Source organism: Artemia franciscana, chromosome 20, assembly GCF_032884065.1.
Source record: "Artemia franciscana chromosome 20, ASM3288406v1, whole genome shotgun sequence".
Lineage (NCBI taxonomy): Eukaryota > Metazoa > Arthropoda > Branchiopoda > Anostraca > Artemiidae > Artemia > Artemia franciscana.
The window spans coordinates 32,745,691-32,766,931 of NC_088882.1; the positions used below are offsets into that span (position 1 = coordinate 32,745,691).

At 35.6% G+C, this 21,241-nt stretch overlaps 1 protein-coding gene and 1 long non-coding RNA gene across 6 annotated transcripts in view; one reads left to right on the forward strand and one right to left on the reverse strand.

Annotated features, from left to right (window-relative positions):
- Window positions 1–21,241, reverse strand: part of LOC136040129 (uncharacterized) — a 52,970-nt gene that overhangs the window by 11,948 nt on the left and 19,781 nt on the right. For 3 of the 5 annotated variants that reach the window (XM_065724239.1, XM_065724236.1, XM_065724240.1), the window contains exons 3-5: window positions 11,784–12,812; window positions 3,731–3,958; window positions 246–407 (exon numbers count right to left, since the gene is read on the reverse strand). In XM_065724239.1, the coding sequence (XP_065580311.1) occupies window positions 246–407; window positions 3,731–3,958; window positions 11,784–12,812 (1,419 nt within the window). The remainder of the gene's footprint in view (window positions 1–245; window positions 408–3,730; window positions 3,959–11,783; window positions 12,813–21,241) is intronic. The other 2 variants (XM_065724237.1, XM_065724238.1) reach the window with 2 other exon arrangements.
- LOC136040134 (uncharacterized) overlaps window positions 1–21,241 on the forward strand; it is a 43,867-nt gene that overhangs the window by 5,281 nt on the left and 17,345 nt on the right. The gene's annotated exons all lie outside the window — the stretch shown is intronic.

Below are 21,241 nucleotides of genomic sequence, written 5' to 3' on the forward strand. Positions count from 1 at the left end.
CACACTCCCTACCCTCTAAAATTTTAGTTGCGTGCACCTGTGCCTAACATAGCAAAAAATACGTATAAGCACATGGTATATTTTCTTATATATTCCACACTTCGAAAAATATTATAGGAATTAGACAAGGCAAAATTTGGCTTTTTCAGTAAACAGCAGGTTTTTTTAAGAAAAGGGTAAACCCAATAGCTCATAAAAACACAAGTAAAATTTACAGCTGAAAATAAAAATAAAATTAAACTAACCTTCTGTCTTTTTTAACATACACTCCCTCTGCAGATGAAGCACTGCTGCTACTCGTTGTACTGGTTACACTACTACTTCTAGATGTCGTTGATGAAGATGAGGAGCTTCTTGAGCTGCGTGAAGAAGCAGACGATGAACGAGAGCTCCGTGATGAATGAGAACTGCAATCAGGAATAGTTTTTATGGCTAAAAATAAAACAACATATTTTAAAATTAATATTTACATTTCTAAGAAGGATAGGGTCCTTAAGATTACCCCTAATCCATTCTCATTAAAATATGAGAAAAACAAAGATTGTTTGTTCGTTATGTGGTGGAAATATATTTGGGTCGAACTTGGGGGAATTCCGTGATCTCCCTCCTCCCCTGCTAAAATGGGCATCCAAAGTCTAAACACTTATGGATTCTTTTTGTTTTTTTTTTTTGGGGGGGGGGGGTGACTTGCAAATCGTGGGGTAACCAGGTAACCATGTTAAGTAGGAGTTTTTATGCCTAAGTGAAAACTGTTGGCAAATTTTGTCAGAAAATTCTAGTGCTTCCACTATCCCCGTAATTTCGAGGATTTCCCCCAAAATATCTGTGCCTCCCCCCCCCCCAAAAAAAAGATCTATTCCCCGAATCTCTCGAAAAATCATCTTTTGGCTCAGGGTTGACACTCCTAATTATTATTAATCCACAGCCGGTGACTTGCCACTTTTTCTTAATTTGACATAATTTTTTCACTACTGTCCAAAACATCGGTCTCAGTTACTTATTAAATAAAAAAAAACAAGTTTTTTTAAATGAAAGCAAGGAGCAACATTAAAACTTAAAACGAACAGAAATTACTCCGTATATGAAAGGGGCTTTTCCTCTTCAACGCCTCGCTCTTCGCGCTAAAGTTTGACTCTTTCTCTTAACTCTACTTTTTAAAACAGTAAAAAACTTTAGCGTAAAGAGCGGGCCGTTGAGGAGGAAAATTCCCTTTCATATACGGAGTGATTTCTTTTCGTTTTAAGTTTTAATGTTACTCCTCACTTTCATTTAAAAAAAACTTGTTTTTTTTATTTAATTTCTGGACGTTTTTGAATTAATACATGTTTTGATCTTGACTCACCGAACATAAACAATTAAAACAAAATTTGCATATTAATTAATTGCAATCAATTGGAAGATTTTGAGAAAAAAGGAGCGAGGGAGGAGGCATAGCTGCCCTCCAATATTTTTGATTGCTTAAAATAGCAGCTAGAACTTTTAATTTTTTGCAAACATTTTCATTGGTAAAAAATATACATAACTTACGAATTAGCTTACGTAACGAACTTCTATATTCGTATTTTTTTTATTGCGTATATGAGGGGGCTCGCCCCCTCGTCAGTACCTCGCTCTTTACACTAAAGCTTAAATTTTGTCCCAATTCCTTAAGAATGACCTCTGAATCACAAAGGCCGTAGAATAAATAGTTGAAATTACTAATAATACTTTAGCGTAAAGAGTGAGGTATAACAAGGAGAGAAACCCTTCATATGCGTGATAATTTTTGTTCGTTTTAAGTTTTAATGCTGCTCCTTACTTTCAGTAGAAAAAACTTATCATATTTATTTGAAATTCTCTTCCCCCATGAGAAGTTTCTCCATGGAAATATCCTCCCACGTAATCCCCCCCTCAACTCTCCCCACTAAACCAAAAAAAAACTGAAAACGTCTGTACACTTCCCAGTAACCATTACTATATGTAAACACAGGTCAAAGTTTGTAAATTGCAGCCCCTCCCACGGGGACTGCGGGGGAGTAAGTCGTTCCCAAAGACATAGTCCTTAGGTTTTTCGACTATGGTGAATAAAATGGCTATCTCAGAATTTTGATCCTATGACTTTTGGGAAAACATGAGCGTGGGAGGGGGCCTAGGTGGCCTCCAATTTTTTTGGTCACTTAATAAGGTCATTAGAACTTTTAATTTCCACTAGAATGGGCCCTCTCGTGACATTCTAGGATCACCCAGTCGACACGATCAGCCCTGGAAAAACAAAACAAAAAAAAAAAACAAATAAACACGCATCCGTGATCTGTCTTCTGGCAAAAAATACGAAATTCCATATTTTTGTAGACAGGAGCTTGAAACTTCTGCTATATGGTTCTCTGATACGTTGAATCTGATGGTGTGATTTTCGTTTAGATTGTATTACTTTTAGGGGGTGTTTCTCCTTATTTTCTAAAATGATGCAAATTTTCTCAGGCTCATAACTTTTGATGGGTATTAATTATAACTTATATATACAAAATCAGAATTAAAATGCGACTCTTTTGATGTAACTATTGGTATCAAAATTTCATTTTTTAAAGTTTCGGTTACTATTGAGCCGGGTGGCTCCTCACTACAGTTTTTTACCAGGAACTGTTTGACTTTTTTTTTTGAACTGTTTTTACCAGGAACTGTTTACCAGGAACTGTTGACAAATAAAATAAGAATTTTATTTGAAGACGTTTTTCTTCGCTTGAATTTTGTACATCGACAGAAAAAGGGTATTTTGATGGCTGGATTATGAGGTTAAATTTTGTTTTAAACTGCTATTCTGTTTAATTTTTAAAAGTCAGAAAATACAAGGGATTTCAGTTGGAGAAAGAAAATCGTCCTATAATGAAAAAGGCATATTTTACATGGTCATTATAAAATCAAAGCATCGTACTTACACAGGAAGGAGGGGGGTCTCATGGCAAATTTAGAGACGTTTTCATTACTGAGCTATAAATCAGGCGAACATACCAATTGATGCCTTTTGTATGCTCTTTCTGAATATAATAGTCGTTTTACTCAAAATTAAATGGACCCTTATATATGATGCCCTTTCCCTCTTATTTTTGGCTATAGAAAAGGTTTAATATATTGGTTAAAATCATACTGTGTGATTATGATTTTACTTCATATTTTTTTTTTCAGCTCCAAAATAATTCTAGTAACACTAGATGGTGATCTTAACTTTTAACATGAATAACAGCACCCCTATACACTAGTGACTTGTATTGATCCTGCCTGGATACAAAACTAATATTTTTTATATATGTTACCATGAATGTTCAAAATTCCTTCTCTGCTTAGATTCAATTAGCTTTGCGAGACATCTTTTTCAGTCTTATGCAAGCTATGATGGTAAAAGTTGAAATTCGGTTACATTATATTATGTTAGTTTATGTTAGGTTAAATGTGGTTCTAAATATCATTAATGGATTAAAAACCTAAGCTAACCTAACCTAAACTCACCTAACCAAACCTAATCTATTCTAATCTGTCATTATCAAACCTTGCATTAAACATATAGCTATACAACGACACAGAGCTAGATCTTCCACGTTTTTCTTATCGCCTTTGTATATATATATATATATATATATATATATATATATATATATATATATATATATATATATATATATATATATATATATATATATATATATATATATATATATAGTCACGCTTTACAACCAATGACAATTCAGAGTCAGACCTGCTGCTAGACACAGAGCTAGATCTTCCGCGTTTTTTCTTATCATCTTTGTCTTTTGGTTTCTTTTCTGCATCTAAACCTATCTTCCTGAGAAATTCTTCGTAAGTTATTGTCTTCAAATATCTGAACTTCTTCGTCCTCAACTTTTTGTTTAACACGAATTTGTCAATTGTAACAAAGCCTGATCCACTGCTGCTGGAACTTGAACTTTTGGTTTTAGATGCAGCCCTACAAAAGAACAAAACATAAATGGTTTTGAGGTTCATTTTTGTGCACTCGATGTTTCAAAAGCTTTTGATTCAATTTGCCATAGCCAACTTTGGTATTCTTTAATCCAACTTGGTGCAAATGTGTCTATTATATCAACTCTTCGTTTTTGGTATGCTAATCCATATGTTCGACTCAAGTCAGGTGACACCTACGTTGGTAATATCCCCATCCGTTCTGGTCTTAGGCAAGGAGGAGTCTTATCCCCTTATCCTTTTAATGCTTGTCTTTATTTTGTTTTGCCACATATTAATCCATCATGTTTTTTAGGCCTAACTAATCTTTCATATATTGCATATGCAGATGATTTACTTTTGATCAGCCGCACTAAATCTAGCCTAATTAAGTCGACCCAGCTTCTTTCTAAGTCTTTTGAGGAAATCGGCCTCAAACTTAATACTGAAAAATGTGAATATTTAGTTTTTAATGCTAAGCATCAAAGTAGTGACCTTGGTTGTGGTTATTTTTCAGTTAAGCTCGTTTCTTCGATTCGGTGGCTTGGTATTAATATTTGTTCATCTTTATCGGCTTTTCGATCTTGTGGGCTAAATGATATTAAAAGTAAACTTAAAAAAGGGTACGCGGAAATTGTCCCTAACCGAGGCAGATTTTCAGGAAAGTTTTTATCCAGACTTTATTCTACATATTGAAATCATTCTATATTGTTTCTTGAGTTATGTTTATGAATTATGTTATTACTTATGGGTCATGTTTTGTGAGTGGTTTTTTGAGTTATGTGCAAAAAAAAGCTATGATCTACTGATTTTCATTAGAAGTGTAATTTTTGTATTTCTCAGTTTTCTTTTCATACTTTTCTGTGTACATCTTTTGTATGTAAAGAGGGTAAAAATAAATTATTATTATTATTATTATTATTATTATTATTATTATTATTATTGTTATTATTATTATTATATAAAGGTTATTGCAAATGTAAAGATCGTTGCTAGGCTTAGGCAAGCTATATATCAGTGTGTTTCTCGTATTTAATGTTTAATTACTTTTAGGTTATATTTTTGGTATACAGCGTTTTAGGGCTTTAAAGTTGTATTTGCCTATTTTTGCCTTCCTTTTTCTTCACGGTAGAAGTCGATAATAACCAAGACTTGCCCGCCAATGACGGGCTACTTTTGGGGTCAAGGAACCGGAATGTCTATGCTTGGGACTTCAAAAAAAAGCAAAGGCAAAAGACACAACTTGGGGAGAGTTCTAACGGAAATCAAAAGTTCTAGTACTCTTACGCTACAGCGTTGCCTCTGATTTATCTTGTATACCATGCTAGGATAGGACCTTTGCTGAAGCCCTATTTGTCAGCTGAATCATACAATTGCTCATAATCTATGAACCTGAGGACTAAATACGTTTGATGACTCAGGCACTACTCAATTATTAATCTAAGAATGAAAATATGGTCAACGCATCCTCTACCTTCCCTAAAACCACACCATTCTTCTCTTAAAACTTTATCGATAGCATCTCAAAGTCTAAAAAGTATCATTACACTAACTAAATTGCTTTCTACAGGAACCAGTCTAATGCCTCTTACAAAACTTTATCGCCTTTCTTATACAAATTGCAACAGTCTTTAGCGATTATTGTCTTCTTTTCCTACATCATATCAAACAGTTCGTGGTAACGAACTGTAATAAGGAGCGACCCAGCTCAATAGTAACCAAAACTCTAAAAAATGAAATTTTGGTAACAATAGCTACATCAAAAGAACCGCATTTTAATGCTGATTTTAAATATATAAGTTTCATCAAGTTTAGTCTTACCCATCACAAGTTAGGAGCCTGAGAAAATTTGCATTATTTTAGAAAATAGGGGAAAACACCCCCTAAAGGTCATTGAATCTTAACGAAAATCACACCATCAGATTCAGCGTATCAGAGAACTGTACTGTAGAAGTTTCAAGCTCCTATCTACAAAAATGTGGAATTTTATATTTTTTGCCAGAAGGCAGATCACGGATGCGTGTTTGTTTGTTTGTTGTTTTTTTCCCAGGGGTGATCGTATCGACCCAGTTGTCCTAGAATGTTGCGAGAGGGCTCATTCTTACGGAAATGAAAAGTTCTAGTGCCCTTTTTAAGCGACCAAAAAAATTGGAGGGCACCTAGACCCCCTCCCACGCTGATTATTTTCCCAAATTTAACAGATCAAAATTCTGAGATAACCATTTTATTGAGCGTAGTCGAAAAACCTTATAACTATGTCTTTGGGGAAGACTTACTCCCCCACAGTCCCCGTGGGAGGGGTTACAAGTTCAAAACTTTGACCAGTGCTTACATATAGTAATGGTTATTGGGAAGTGTACAGGTGTTTTCAGGAGGATTTTTTGGTTGGAGGCAGGGATTGAGAAGAGGGGGATATGCCTGGGGAGCTTTCCATGGAGGAATTTTTCATGGGGGAAGAAAATTTACATGTTTTTTACTGTTTTAAAATGTAGAGTTAAGAGAAGGATTCAAACTTTAGCGTAAAGAGCGGGGCATTGAGAAGGGAAAGCCTCTTTCATATACTGAGTAATTTCTGTTCGTTTTAAGTTTTAATGTCGCTCCTTACTTTCATTTGAAAAAACTTGTTTTTTTATTTAATTTATCTAGGCTTGAATACCATCTATCCAAAAGTTAATAATAGTCTTAGTTACTTCCTTTGCTGCGCTGTTGTGCTGCAACAAGATTCATTTCAGCAACAGTTTAAAAATGCTTTGATTACTTCGCTTGAAATAGGAACCAAAAACAAAATTCAGATTGCTGGAATAAAAGTTTATGCTTGAAAAATCTCTTTGAAAATAAAATTATGAATGCTATACCATACCTTGGTGGGGCTTAAAAATGTCTCTGCTCACCACGCTAGGTTGTCAGATGGAAGCAGGGGTGCACTTAACTTTAGTAAAACTGAGCAAAAATTAATTACACAGACTACAACCATCCATTTTTTTTGTCATTTTTTTTCATAATTAAATTAATCCCATCTTCTCTCCTCTCGGTGACATAATACATTTTTCACTTCAAATTTCAACATTTATTTTCACCTACAATAATTAAAAACTTCTATATTTTTAATTTTGTTTTTATTTTCGGTAGCCAAAGACAATTGATGAAAACAAAATATTCTACTATTAATGACCAAATCACAAAAACATACCATACTCCTCCGTTTATAGGGTGCCCTTCGGCCATAGCGCACCCCTTTCACCGTGAAAATATTTTAATAATAAACTCACAAATATTTTTTATTGAAACCATCTTCTTAATCAACTCTGCATCACCCTCCATCCTCCCGATATTTTCTCAAAACCCTTATTAAACTTAAAAGAAGTAAAATGTTGTGCCCTTACAATAGCTTTAGACACCACCTAATCTTCCTTTAAAAAACCCATTAATAAACTACTAAATCCATCCAGCTAACTACTAATGTCATCCAGTATTTACCCACAAAGTTTTTCCGAAGGAAGTAAAGAGCGAAGTTAAAGCTTAAAATGAACAAAATTATTTCTTCACAGCCTATTTAGCATATATCAATAAGAATAGTGCAAATAAATCAACTGGTGATATTTCCCTACGTTTCTAGGACTACAGAAAACTTGCGCTTTACTAAAAAAAAAATACAAAATAGAAGTTTTGGTACCGTAATAAATAAATCATTTAATGACATGATTATGAGTATACAGGAAAAGTATTTTTATATTGTTTTTTTTTTTCGTTTAGTGTGGCATCACCTCTGCACAATGAGCTCAGCTGAATAATTGAGTGTCGTTGATTGTTTCAAACAGTTCGTGGTAACGAACTGTAGTAAGGAGCGACCCGGCTCAATAGTAACCGAAACTCTAAAAAATTGAATTTTGATACCAATAGTTACATCAAAAGAATTGCATTTTAATGTTGATTTTAAATATATAAGTTTTATCAAGATCAGCTATACCCATCAAAAGTTACAAGCCTGAGAAAATTTGCCTTATTTAAGAAAATAGGGGGAAACATCCCCTAAAGTCGTAGAATCTTAACAAAAATGACACCATCAGATTCAGCGTCTCAGAGAACCCTACTGTAGAAGTTTCAAGCTCCTATCTACAAAAATGTGGAATTTTGTATTTTTTGCTAGAAGACAAATCACGGGTGCGTGTTTATTTGTTTGTTTGTTTTTGTTTTTTTTTCAGGGGTCATCGTATCGACCAAGTGGTCCTAGAATGTCGCAAGAGGGCTCATTCTAACGGAAATGAAAAGTTCTATTGCACTTTTTAAGTGACCAAAAAAATTAAAGGGCATCTAGGCCCCCTCCCACGCTCATTTTTTTCTCAAAGTCAACGGATAGCCATTTTGTTCAGCATATTCGAAAACCATAATAACTATGTCTTTGGGGATGACGTACTCCCCCACAATCCCTGGGGGAGGGGCTGCAAGTTACAAACTTAGACCAGTGTTTACATATAGTAATGGTTATTGGGAAGTGTACAGACGTTTTCAGGGGGATTTTATTTTGTTTGGGGGTGGGGCTTAGGGGGGGGGGGCTATGTTGGAGGATCTTTTCTTGGAGGAATCTATCATGGGGGAAGAAAAATTCAATGAAAAGGGCGCAGGATAAGAAAACAATGAAAAATAAACATGAAAACGTTTTTTTAAATGAAAGGAAGGAGTAGCATTTAAACTTAAAACGAACAGAGATTATTACGCATATGAGGGGTTCTAAAAATACTTTAGCATAAAGAGCGAGGTATTTAGGAGGAGATATATATCTCGCTCTTTATGCTAAAGTATTTTTAATAATTTCAACTATTTATTCTACGGCCTTTCTGATTCAGGGGTCAACGGTGTAATCGACAAATTAGTAACTATGCGTAATTACTGATTTTTGCTTTTGTAATCTTCTTGCAAAATATACTTTATGGCCTTCGACAGCCCTGTTTTGATGACGGCTATTTCATTTCTCTTAATTCCTTCTTCATTCAATTTTTGAAGTAGTCCCTGTACTTTACCTTTCATTGCCTTATCATTTTGTACATATATAAACTTGGGTTTTTCTCGAGAAATTCGAGTTCCTGGATTAAAATTCGTTCTGGAAATGAATTCCAATATGATGGAAAATTAGATCCAGAAATAAAAAAATCAATTATGTGCCATACTTTGGTGGGCCTTGAAACTACCTTCGTCCATCATACTAGGCCGTCGGGTGGAAGCAGTAAAACGAAAATTATATTTGAAGATGAAACCACCAATCGATATGGTATTCTCTTGGTATTCCCCTTATGGAGAAATCTCAGAACAATAACTAGGAGTTGAACTTCTCTTAATAATAAAAACTACAATCGTCCAGTATTTATCTATACTGACCAGAAAATGGGGTAAAAGGACTTTATTTTACTAAAAATCTTATACGAAAATTCAACATGAAAAATCTTCTTTTTTCCCTTAAGGGCGCAAGGGAAAGGGTACACGACCAAATATTGCAGTTAAGATGAATAAACTATAAACAAGCTAAACTGACAGGGTGAACCATAAATGTCTCAGCAAAACAGGTGGCTGGTGATCCTTAGCTTTGTAGTTAAAACTCACTTATGTCAAAATCAAACAGTTACCAGTTACTCAATAGTAACCGAAACACTAAAAAATGGAATTTTGGTGCTAATAGTTACATCAAACGAATCGCATTTTAATGCTGATTTTGAATATATAAGTTTCATCAAGATCAGGTATACCCATCGAAAGTTACGAGCCTGAGAAAATTTACCTCATTTTAGAAAATAGGGGGACCTAGGCCCCCTCCCACGCTCATTTTTCCCCGAAAGTCACCGGATCAAAATTATGAGATAGCCATTTCAATCACCATAGTCGAAAAACCTAATAATTATGTCTTTAGGGACGACTTACTCCCCCGCAGTCCCGTGGGAGGGGCTACAAGTTACAAACTTTGACCAGTGTTTCTTACTGTTTTAAAAAGTAGAGTTAAGAGAAAGAGTCAAACTTTAGCGTAAAGAGCGGGGCGTTGAGGAGGAAAAGTCCCTTTCATATACGGAGTAATTTCTGTTCGTTTTGAGTTTTAATGCCGCTCCTTACTTTCATTTAAAAAAAACTTTTTTTTTTCTATTCAATCTGGTAAAAGGAAGATAGGCATTCTAGCTTATAACTTCACGGATCAAGGAGGCACACTCGTGCCTCTATAAAGAGGCGACACACGACAATGTTAAGCGATCTTCGGTTCCAGTGGTCGCAGACGGATGGGGAGGGATGCATTTCGTAGCCCGAGCTCCAACTAAGAAACCTGCAAAATTTCATCCCCCTCCAACTTTTTCTTCATGGGGAAAATCTGGCCGAAAGTTTCGACCTGTCAACCCAAGCCCCCCTTTAACGTTGTCCGATCGGGCTGAAATTCACAAGTTAAGGTCCCCTAGGGCCCAGGAGCTTATCCGCGAAATTTCAGCTTGATCCGATAACTCCTTCCCTGTTTTCCAGAAACCACGCATAGCCACTTAAAATTCATTTACTTTTTTTTCCTAGACGCCTACAGGTCACATCCGACATCGGATCTGGGTGTACGAAGACTCATTCGATGCGGAATTCTCCGAGTAATTTTCCTGGAAAGTTTCGTAGGAAAATCTTAACCCCCCGAAAGTTTCGACCCTCCGACCCCCCCCCCCCCCCCACCCCCTTTAACGTTGTCCGATCGGGCTGAAATTCACAAGTTAAGGTTCCCTACGGCCCAGGAGCTTATCCGCGAAATTTCAGCTTGATCCGATAACTCCTTCCCTGTTTTCCAGAAACCACCCATTAGCTATTTAATTAACGGATTTCTCTCCATAAGAGCCCATGTTAATTTGAAATTTTTAAAATCTATTGAGAAGTTATATTTATACACATGCAAGTTATAGCTCAGTTGGTAGAGCGTGAGACTTTTAATCCTCGGGTCAAGGGTTCAAGTCCCTTACGGGCGGTTTTTTTTCACAACATCAAAAAAATTTTGATAACACCTGGACAGCTTATCATTTGAGAGATAACAGAATATTAGCTTCTTATGAGCAAAAGAAACATTTCGGTCATTCTATCTATTTTTTTTCTATTTTATACAATGATTTAAAAGCGGGGGGGGCGGCAGCCACCCAAGTTCCTCTCCTAATTCCTGTACGAGGAGTACAGGAATTATTAAATTACATCCACCATGGATTGTAGAAAAACGTACAGAAATAATATGAAAAAAACTTCGTTTTCTTAAAGAGTTAAAGAGGCTGCGTCCCAAAGTCGAACCTTAAAACGTACAGGAATTAGAAGAGGCAGTTGGGGGGCTGCCGCCCCCCAAACCCCCAGCTTTTAAAGACTCTTTTGTACAGGTTTTTTTTTGGGGGGGGGACTTTATTGTTACTAATTACTAGTTTCGGCGCAATGGTTCTCCTGTCCTCTTGTGTTTAACATTTTCGAAGTTATTCCATTATTCATTCATTTCAATTTTTTGTTAATTAAAAGAGGGCCTTTCCGAAGCCAAGAGCTGGGGGTTAGCAAAAAAACAAAAAACCTGTACAAAAGAGTCTTTAAAAGCTGGGGGTTTGGGGGGCGGCAGCCCCCCAACTGCCTCTTCTAATTCCTGTACGTTTTAAGGTTCGACTTTGGGACGCAGCCTCTTTAACTCTTTAAGAAAACGAAGTTTTTTTCATATTATGTCATAAAAGAACCAACAGTGACTATACTATCACCCTACAACCATTCCTTCTTACTCCTTATAGATGAGAATAGATTTTTCACATCCTTCATTATAGAGCCTCCAATATCTAATCTATAAACTAATTATTATGTTTACTTACAGATGTTTGGTTATGTAATCCTCTTGCAAAATATGCTTTATTATGTTCTTCGACACCCCAGTTTTGATAACAGCTATTTCATCTCTCCTAATTCCTTCTTCCTTCAATTTTTGAAGGAGCATATGTACCTTATCTTTCATTGCGTTACAATCTCTTACACAAATAAACTGAGGTTTTTCTCCAATAACTCGTGTTCCTGGGTTAAAATCCATTCCAGAAATCCATCCATGCCTCATAGGATCTATCCCACAAAGTTGCTTTAAAAGGCTGTATATACTGCCTGTATATCTTAGACTATCTGTAAGATATACAGAGTGATAAGAATCAAATGTCTTATTTGTAGTGCGAGAATTTACATAAAGTGCTGGTATTTCCGAATACGATGTCAACCACCAGAAATTAGACCTGGCAATTACATCTTGAATTTCAAAATTTCTACTTTTGGTATCAAATGTTGCGAAGTCCCAATTTAAATCATCACAAAACACTTTAAAGTTTGTTCCAAAGCCACATTCTTCAACGCGAAACACCTGCTGCGTTTCAATATCAATGACGTTACTGCCACCTATGAATTTTATTAGTTTCGGAATTTCTTCCAAACAGGTTATTTCCTTTTTGTTATTATTCTGTCGTTCAATCTGTTTCTCGAGGGTTTGCCAAAACATTCCTCTAATCCAATGTAATGTTTTCTCGTTCCTATGAAACACTATTATTAATTCATTTGTTCGGTGAGGTTCATTCCTGTATAACTGCCAAAGTTCAAAAAACACATTGACCATCTTCAGTATTAAGCAATAGGTTTTTCCGGTCCCTGGTAGACCTATGATCTGTAAAAAGGGATGATCACACTCTACAATCGCTTTCTGCGTGGGGGTCAAGAATACATCTGCTACCCCTTTATTCATTCTCTCATCTTTCTTTTTCTTCTTTCTATACTCTTCGTCGATTTGTTTCTTTACAATTTGTCCTGGCTTCAGAATATCCCACTGGTATTTAGTTTTTAAGTAACTAATGTGTAAGCCATAGAGCCTGAAAAAGATATTAAAGAGGAAAGTAAAATTGCAGCTCTCTTAAAGTCAAATTTAAAATAACCAATTATTAATTGATAATCAACTATTATACTCAACTTCAGTCAATTATTATTGTCAGGCTGTTATTATTAATGCAGTTACAGCTAATTATAGTTACAACTAGACCAATGGCTTTACATTTTGAAACAGACGCTAATGTTTGAAGAGTCATACAACTTTGACTCTTTGCCACCTTCTGCTTTTTAAAACAATTAAAAGCTTTAGCGTAAAGAGCGAGGGATTGCGGAGGGGACAACCCATTTCATATACGGAGTAATTTCTCTTCGTTTTAAGTTTTAATGTCACTCCTTTCTTTCAGTTTAAAAAACTAGTTTTTTTTTGTTTAATTTCTGAACGTTTTTGAATTAATGCATTTATGATTTTGGCTCTCTGCACATAAATTATTAAAATGAAATTTGCATATTAATTCTTTTTTGGTTAAATGGCTTTCTCTTACTTTTGATCAGACGATTTTGAGAAATAAGGGGTGGGGAAGGAGGCCTAGTTGCCCTCCAATTTTTCGGTTACTTAAAAAGGCAACTAGAACTTTTAATTTTTAACGAATCTTTTTATTAATGAAAAATATACGTAACTTAAGAATTAACTTACGTAACAAACTTTTATATTCTTATATTTTTTATTATGTATATGAGGGGGTTTGTCCCCTCGTTAATACCTCGCTCTTTACACTAAATCTTAAGTTTTGTCCCAATTCTTTAAGAATGACCCCTGAATCAGAAAGGCAGTAGAATAAATAGTTGAAATTACTAAAAATACTTTAGCATAAAGACCAAGGTATTTCTCCTCCTAAATACCTCGCTCTTTATGCTAAAGTATTTTTAGACCCCCTCATATGCGTAATAATCTCTGTTCGTAATAAGTTTTAATGCTACTCCTTACTTTCAGTTGAAAAAAACCTTTTCATGTTTATTTTTTTCATTATTTTTTTTTATATTAATGCTAGAAAATCCCACGCCCTTTTCATTGAATTTCTCGTCCTCCATGACATATTCATCCAAGGTAAGATCCTCCCACATAGCCCCCTCTCCTCAACCCCACCCCCAAATCAAAAAAATCCCCCTGAAAACGTCTGTACACTTCCCAATAACCATTACTGTATGTAAACACTGGACAGTTTTTAACTTGCAGCCCCTCCCCCAGGAACTGTGGGGGAGTGAGTCATTCCAAAGACATAGTTCTTATGGTTTTCGACTATTTGGAAGAAAATGGCTATCTCAAAATTTTGATCCGTTGACTTTGGAAAAAATGAGCGTAGGAGGGGGCCTAGGTGCCCTCCAATTTTTTTGGTCACTTAAAAAAGGCACTAGAACTTTTCATTTCCGTTATAATGAGCCCTCTTGCGAGATTCTAGGACCACTTGGTCGATACGATGACCCCTGGAAAAAAAACAAAAAAGAAAACAAATAAACACGCACCCGTGGTCTGTCTTCCAGCAAAAAATACGAAATTCCACATTTTTATAGATAGGAGCTTGAAATTTATGCTATAGGGTTCTCTGATACGCTGAATGTGATGGTGTGATTTAATTTTAAATTTTAAATTAAAAAGATTTAATTTAAAAATTTAAGTGGTGCGTTAAGATTCTTTGACTTTTAGGGGGTGTTTCCCCCTATTTTCCAATATACGGCAAATTTTCTCAGGCTCCTAACTTTTAATGACTAAGATTAAATTTGATGAAAGTTATATATTTAGAATCAGCATGAAAATTCAATTCTTTTGATGTATCTTTTAGCATCAAAATTCCGTTTTTTAGAGTTTCGTTCACTATTGAGCCGGGTCGCTCCTTACTACAGTTCGTTACCACGAACTGTTTGAACAGACTCTAATGTTTGAACAGTAGAACGCAAAAAAAAAACAGGAAAAACTAATGAAAAAATATAGAAAACAATTTTTTCTAAGAAATTTCCTCTAGAAATCCTGTTAAGAACATTGCTTGCCTAACAGGGTCTCTCATGTCACAAAATCGTATGATGTAGAAAGAATAATCAGATGAGTTAAAACTATAAACGCTGTTTGAGTCCAAGATACAAGTTTTGAGTTTTGTAAAAAATTATGGCAAAAATGACTTGCAGTAAGTCAGTGTCAAATGTGCCCCAAACACTGACCAGCCTTTTGAAAGGAACAGACTTTCTTTAAAGATTTATTATGGAAATATACATAGCTTGTGACCTTGTAGCAATTGTAATTATTGCTATAGTGATAGCTATAAACTGGTTAAGAGCGGACCACTGCACATAGTAACGAATGGATTTAAAACCCATTTTAAAAGGCTATTCAGTGATACAAAATTACCTTTTGGAGCTCATTTAAGAATGATAACTTTTTCTTCGATTAATCTTAATACTAAAGATCTGTTGAGTTTTTTTTTTTTTAATTTTCAAAAGAGCCCGAAAGTCTTGCAAGCTGGTTCGTGGTCAAGATGAAACATTTATTACTACTACTACTTCTAAAAAACAACCGCAGCACCAACCCACCTGAAGTCAACACTGCTACGCACGCTTCTCCTCCATCTCAATATATGTGGCGGGCCAAAGCCAAATCATAATTGTCACTTTTATTTTCACATCTCAGGGATTTATCTAATAAAATCTTGTTTTATGCAGTCTTTCCCCCATTTATCGAAGGAATCTGCCAATGTGAAAACTTCCCACATCAACACAGGACTCTGTGGACATCCGTACACAAAATAGGGTTAGTTATAGGGTCCAGAATTAAGAAAACGTTCAACATTTAGCTCAACTTTGAAAGAATGAGAGATGTTATGTTTCTTTGGAATTTTCAAGTTTGTTGCTGAGTTGTGGGTATAGTCATAAAAGCTTTGTTTTCACTTGCCAGAGTAGCTGAAGAAAGGGGGATGGGTTCATTATTTTCTTATTTTGCCTATTTTTAATCTTCTATCTACGCTATTCTCAATAAGTTTAATTGGGTAACCATTACAGAATAAAACATCTTCAACATAATTTAATTCCGATTGTACATGATTTTGTGAACAGATCTTTGGAACTGTGTCGACTATAAACATTACTATCCCACTTTTTACAGTAGAAGTGTGGTTTGACAAGAAATACAGATAACGATCATTGTGGGTGGATATATATAGAAAATTCAAGGTTATGAGTGTTGTCTTCTAGCTCTAAGAGTAGAGTAGCTCTAAATTTAGAAAAAAAAATTTAGAGAAATTGCAAAAAAAAAACAAGTCAAATTCATAACAAGCAGAAACTAGGCTATAATAAAGGAGGCTATAATGCGGGAAACACCCCTAAAAGCCATAAAATCTTAACAAAAATCAGACCATATGATTCAGCGTATTAGAGAATCCTACTGTAGTTTCAAGCTCCTATCTACAAAATGTGGAGTTTTGTATTTTTGCCAGAAGACAGATAACGGATGCGTGTTTATTTGTTTTTTTCCCAGGAGTGATCGTATCAAACCAGTGATTCTAGAATGTTGTGAGAGGGCTCATTCTAATGGAAATTAAAAATTCTAGTGCTCTTTTTAAGTGACCAAAAAATCGGAAGACAGCTAGCCCCCTTCTCCTAAAGTCGTACGATGAAAGTTATCTGATAGAATTAACGTTGGAGGATCTTTCCATGGATGAATTTATCACTAGGGAAGAGAATTTCCATGAAGGGGGCGTAGGATTTTCTAGCATTATCTTGAAAAAACAATGAGAAAATAAATAAAAAACAAATCTAATGGAAGTAAGGAGCAGCATTAAACTTGAAACGAATAGAAATTATTACGTATATAAGGGTGTTCGTCTCCTAAATACCTTGCTCTTTACGCTAAAGTATTTTCAGTAATTTCAACTATTTATTCTATGGCTTTTTTGATTCAGTGGTCATCCTTAAAAAATTGGGGCAAAATTCAAGCTTCAATGTAAAGAGCAAGGTATTGACGAGGGGTGGACCCACTCGTATACATAACAGAAATATACAAATATAGAAGTTCGTTATGTAAGTTAATTCATAAGTTACGTACAGTTATTACTAATAAAAAAGTTTGTAAAAAATAAAAAGTTCTAGTTGTCTTTTTAAGTAACCAAAACTAGGAGGGCAACTAGTTATCTTCCCCCATCTTCTTTTTTATAAAAATCACCTGATCAAAACTGTGAAAAAGCCATTTAGCCAAAATAATTGATATGCAAATTTGGTTTTAATTATTCATTTGCAGTAAGCCAAAATCAAAACATACATTAATTCAAAAACGTTCAGAAATTAAATAAACAAACACGTTTTTTTTAATTGAAAGTAAGAAGCAATATTAAAACTTAAAAGGAGTAAAAATTATTCTGTCTATGAAAAGGGTTGTGCTCTCCTCAACCCCCTCCCGCTCTTTACGCTAAAGTTTTTCATTGTTTTAAAAAGTAGAGTTGTGAGAAGGAGTGAAACTTTAGCGTAAAGAGCGGGATGTTGAGGAGGGGACAACCCCTTTCATACACGGAATAATTTCTGTTCGTTTTAAGTTTTAATGTTGCTCCTTACTTTCAGTTAAACAACTTATTTTTTTTTATTTAATAGCACAGAAGTGACGTGTAATAAGCTCGCAATGCAGTATAAGAATAAAATATGCGGGCCTCACATATCAAAACACGGTTTTGCGAACAACTTTGCTTTTATTGGACTGTTTTTAATTTAATTTATAACTTTCGTTACTTTTGCAAAACATTGCGAAGTTGCTCGCTTATAGTTTTTGATACGAGAGCTGCTCTGTGGAGCATGCAGTTCGTCCAGAGAAGAGTTCCTCCTCTGTGGAGCATATAGTTCGTCCAGAGAAGAGTTCGTCCTCTGTGGAGCATGCAGTTCGTCCAGAGAAGAGTTCGTCCCCTGGGGAGCATGCAGTTCGTCCAGAGAAGAGTTCGTCCCCTGGGGAGCATGCAGTTCGTCTAGAGAAGAGTTCGTCCTCTGTGGAGCATGCAGTTCTGGAGCATGCAACTCTGTGGAGCATGCATTTCGTCCGGAGCATGCAGTTCGTCCGTAGCATGCAGTTCGTCCAGAGTGTTTGCATTTTAACTAGGGTTCGAGTTGAAGATTAGTTAATCAGTTTAGTGTCCCGCCATTGATTGCGCACCGTCAGTACATAGCCCAATGCAATTATTTCACATTATGTCGTTCTCATTGAAAAATCTGTCAGTTAGTTGCACAGCTTAGATACCAATATACAGTTATAAAAACTCCCATCTTGCCCATGAGAACCTTTTGCTACAGAGCTCTGAACTTGGCACCTCCTCCAAGCCTGCGCTCCGACGCGTAGATTGTACTACACCATAGGTGGGAACCACAGCTTAGATACCAATATACAGTTATGAAAACTCCCATCTTGTCCATGAGAAGCTTTTGGTACAGACTGTCAGTTTCCTGTCTCCAGCCGCTAGCATCGCTACGGCGCACTGTGTCCCAAAGATAAATTGAGTTTTCATAACTGTGTTGGTATCTAAGCTGTGATTAATTTCAATATTTCATTGGGTTTGGCTCCGTCATAAATTGGTTTGCAAAATAAGATATCTTCAATTATATTAGTATCGTCAACATTTGAAACGTACGAAATTTAATGTGCGTCTTTAGCTGGATCAGTAGCTTCATTTACTTGTAGGGAAAATTCTGAATAATGCATCCGAGAAACTAATTGGCCACAAAGATTTTCAGATATATCATTAATTACTCTGCCAATTGTATTGACAGCAGGTGGTATTTTCGAAGCTGATTCGAATGAGATTGGCCAAACTTTGTTTTGACCGTATCAATAGCTGCTGGAGAAACTAAAGTTTCTGCTATTCTGTGTTTTTTTTTTACATTGCGCGATTCTGTACAACTCTAGGTATGAACGGTTTTTTGAAATTTTGATTGTTTCTAGATATCTCATCAAATTGTCTTCAAAAAACTTTGGGGGCTTCCCAACATCTTCAGAATGAAGAGTTTTCGAGGTGCGGTTTCAATTTGCCGGGTCTCATACTATCAGTAGCCAAAACTTAGGAACACAACAAACACATTGGTTTTCTCACATTATCGTTAATAATATTATTAAATCCGAATAATAGCTAGGAAAGTCGTAAAATCTTTGTCTTGAGAAATGCAATGAAAGAAGGAGGTGATATCGAACTCCCAGATGGCATTTTTTGGAGAAGTCTAATAGTTTATAAGTAACTTTGATTTTATTGAACATAAAGACACAAATAAAACACAACTCAATGGGCTGGTCAACGATCCCTAGGGCCTAAATATAGCCCCTGTAAGAGTATCGAGTATTCATATAAATATCGCTGACTATTGATAGAACAACAAAGTGTTAAACTTTGAAATAAAGAGAATACTGAAAAAGGCATTGTGCACTACATAAAAAAGAAAAATAGAAAAGAGAATCCTCCTAAACATGGTTCATTTTTAAGAAAGTAGATGTTTTTTATAATTGTATCGAAATGACGGAACTGAAACATAATCTTTTATTTCCAGTGGTATACTGTTCCATAATTTCACTCAAACGTATTCTAAGATCAGAATTTCCAAGATCATCAAATGGCAGTGCCATTTAGAGAGAGCGGGGTGGAAATGCATAATTGTGGAGAGCCACTAATCTCCCTTTACATATTAAAGTCCCAAATCTCCGGCACAGGAGCAAACTTATTATTTATATAGTTGCCATAAATAATCTTATTACCTTTCACAGCCTAGTGGCAATATCACTGTAAATTAGACACCACCAGCCACCACCAGACATTGAATCCCAGACACCACATTGTCCCAGACACCACCAACCCATTGAACGGCTCTGTGTACAGTTACAATTAGGCTAAATTACCTTATCTTCTGTCTGATTTCTGTACATAGACAAGACAGTCTTTTCTGTCTGACTACAAGATCCTTCTTCTTGATTGAACTTTTCAAAGTAACAAAATTCACCCTGTCTGCTTGGCTACTTTCGTTATGATTCCAAGATTGTGATTCCTTACGTTGTGATTCGATTCCTTAGCTACTTTTGTTGTGATCCATAGAATAAGCGATGTTTCATTATATTTTTCGTTAACTTTTCAATCTGAGTTTTAAATGAGGATGGGATGCCTTGCATCTGGCGGCTAAGCTCACAAGAAAGGTGCCAGGGTATTATGTGTATATATTAGAAGTTGCTTGACTAGATTCTTCTGTCATGCTCGCATCATTCGCGATCGTAATTGTATAGTGTCTATTATATAACCGATAAATACCCAATATCTTTATTGGGACGGTAAACTTTTATTTTGAAGAAATATTGATGAAGATACGGGGTGGGGTGCTAAGTTACGAAATGTTTAGTTGCACTATGCGCGATAAAGCGCGATGGTGTTTTTGCTCTACATTTCTTACGTACAAAACTTCAGTAACCATTTGAAAATCGTTCGCTGGGACTAATTATTGCGGCTCCCTTTAGAGGAGGCGCAGGAGGTCTGCGCCTCCTGGTTTGGAAAACGCTGGTATAAGCTAACAATATTTTGGGTAGGTTTCAAATGTTCTATGCGTTTCTAAAAAGTTCTTTCTTTTATTCATTCGATATTCATTTCGCACTCAACAGAGCAAAATAATTACTTTTATTCAATAAACTATCGTAATGATTGAAATATTTTCAGTTGAACACGGGATTACTATCAAGTTCAAAACTGAATATTTCTGTAGTAAAGATCCCTAGGCCTTAGATGTGTTATTTATCTACTTTACAGCTGTTTTTTTTTTCTCTCAGAGCCACTTCATATAAAAGGGTTGGTCATTAAAAGCCAAAGGCTCTGAAACTTCAAAATGGACTTATTGGATTGAAATTTAAAGCACTAGTCCTCTTTTCAGGAGTAAAAGTAGCTGAAGGGCAACCAGGCCCCACCGCTTGACGTTTTTTGTTAGCTTTTTCAAGTTGAGAGTTATATAGAACTACATCACTATGCACATTCACGGTGCCTTCATATATATATATGCCTTCATTATAGGAACCATCATAGGGACTCTGGAGGGGTTCAATCGATTGGAAATTTAAAGTTACGGTGCGCTTTTCACGAGTCTACAGCGATTCAAGAGTAACTAGACCCTCGCAATTATTTTCCAAACCTTCTGCCCTCTAAAAGAATTAATTGATAAATTTAAGATAGCTATTTTGATCGAAATAGTCGAAAGCTTCAACAAATATGGCTTCAGTGGTGAAAAAAAAACCCACTGAAAGTCGGGAAATGACCGTAAATAACATAAATTTGCAATGGTTTAAGCATAGTGTTCATAATGAAAAAACAGGGCTTGGAATTATCAGTGGGTATGGATGGGGATGATGAACTAAATCAAAAGACACTATGTGTATCCAGGTCGTCCAAGAGCTCTAAGAGGAAACTTTTAACGAAAGTTGTGGAGGATGTTGCAG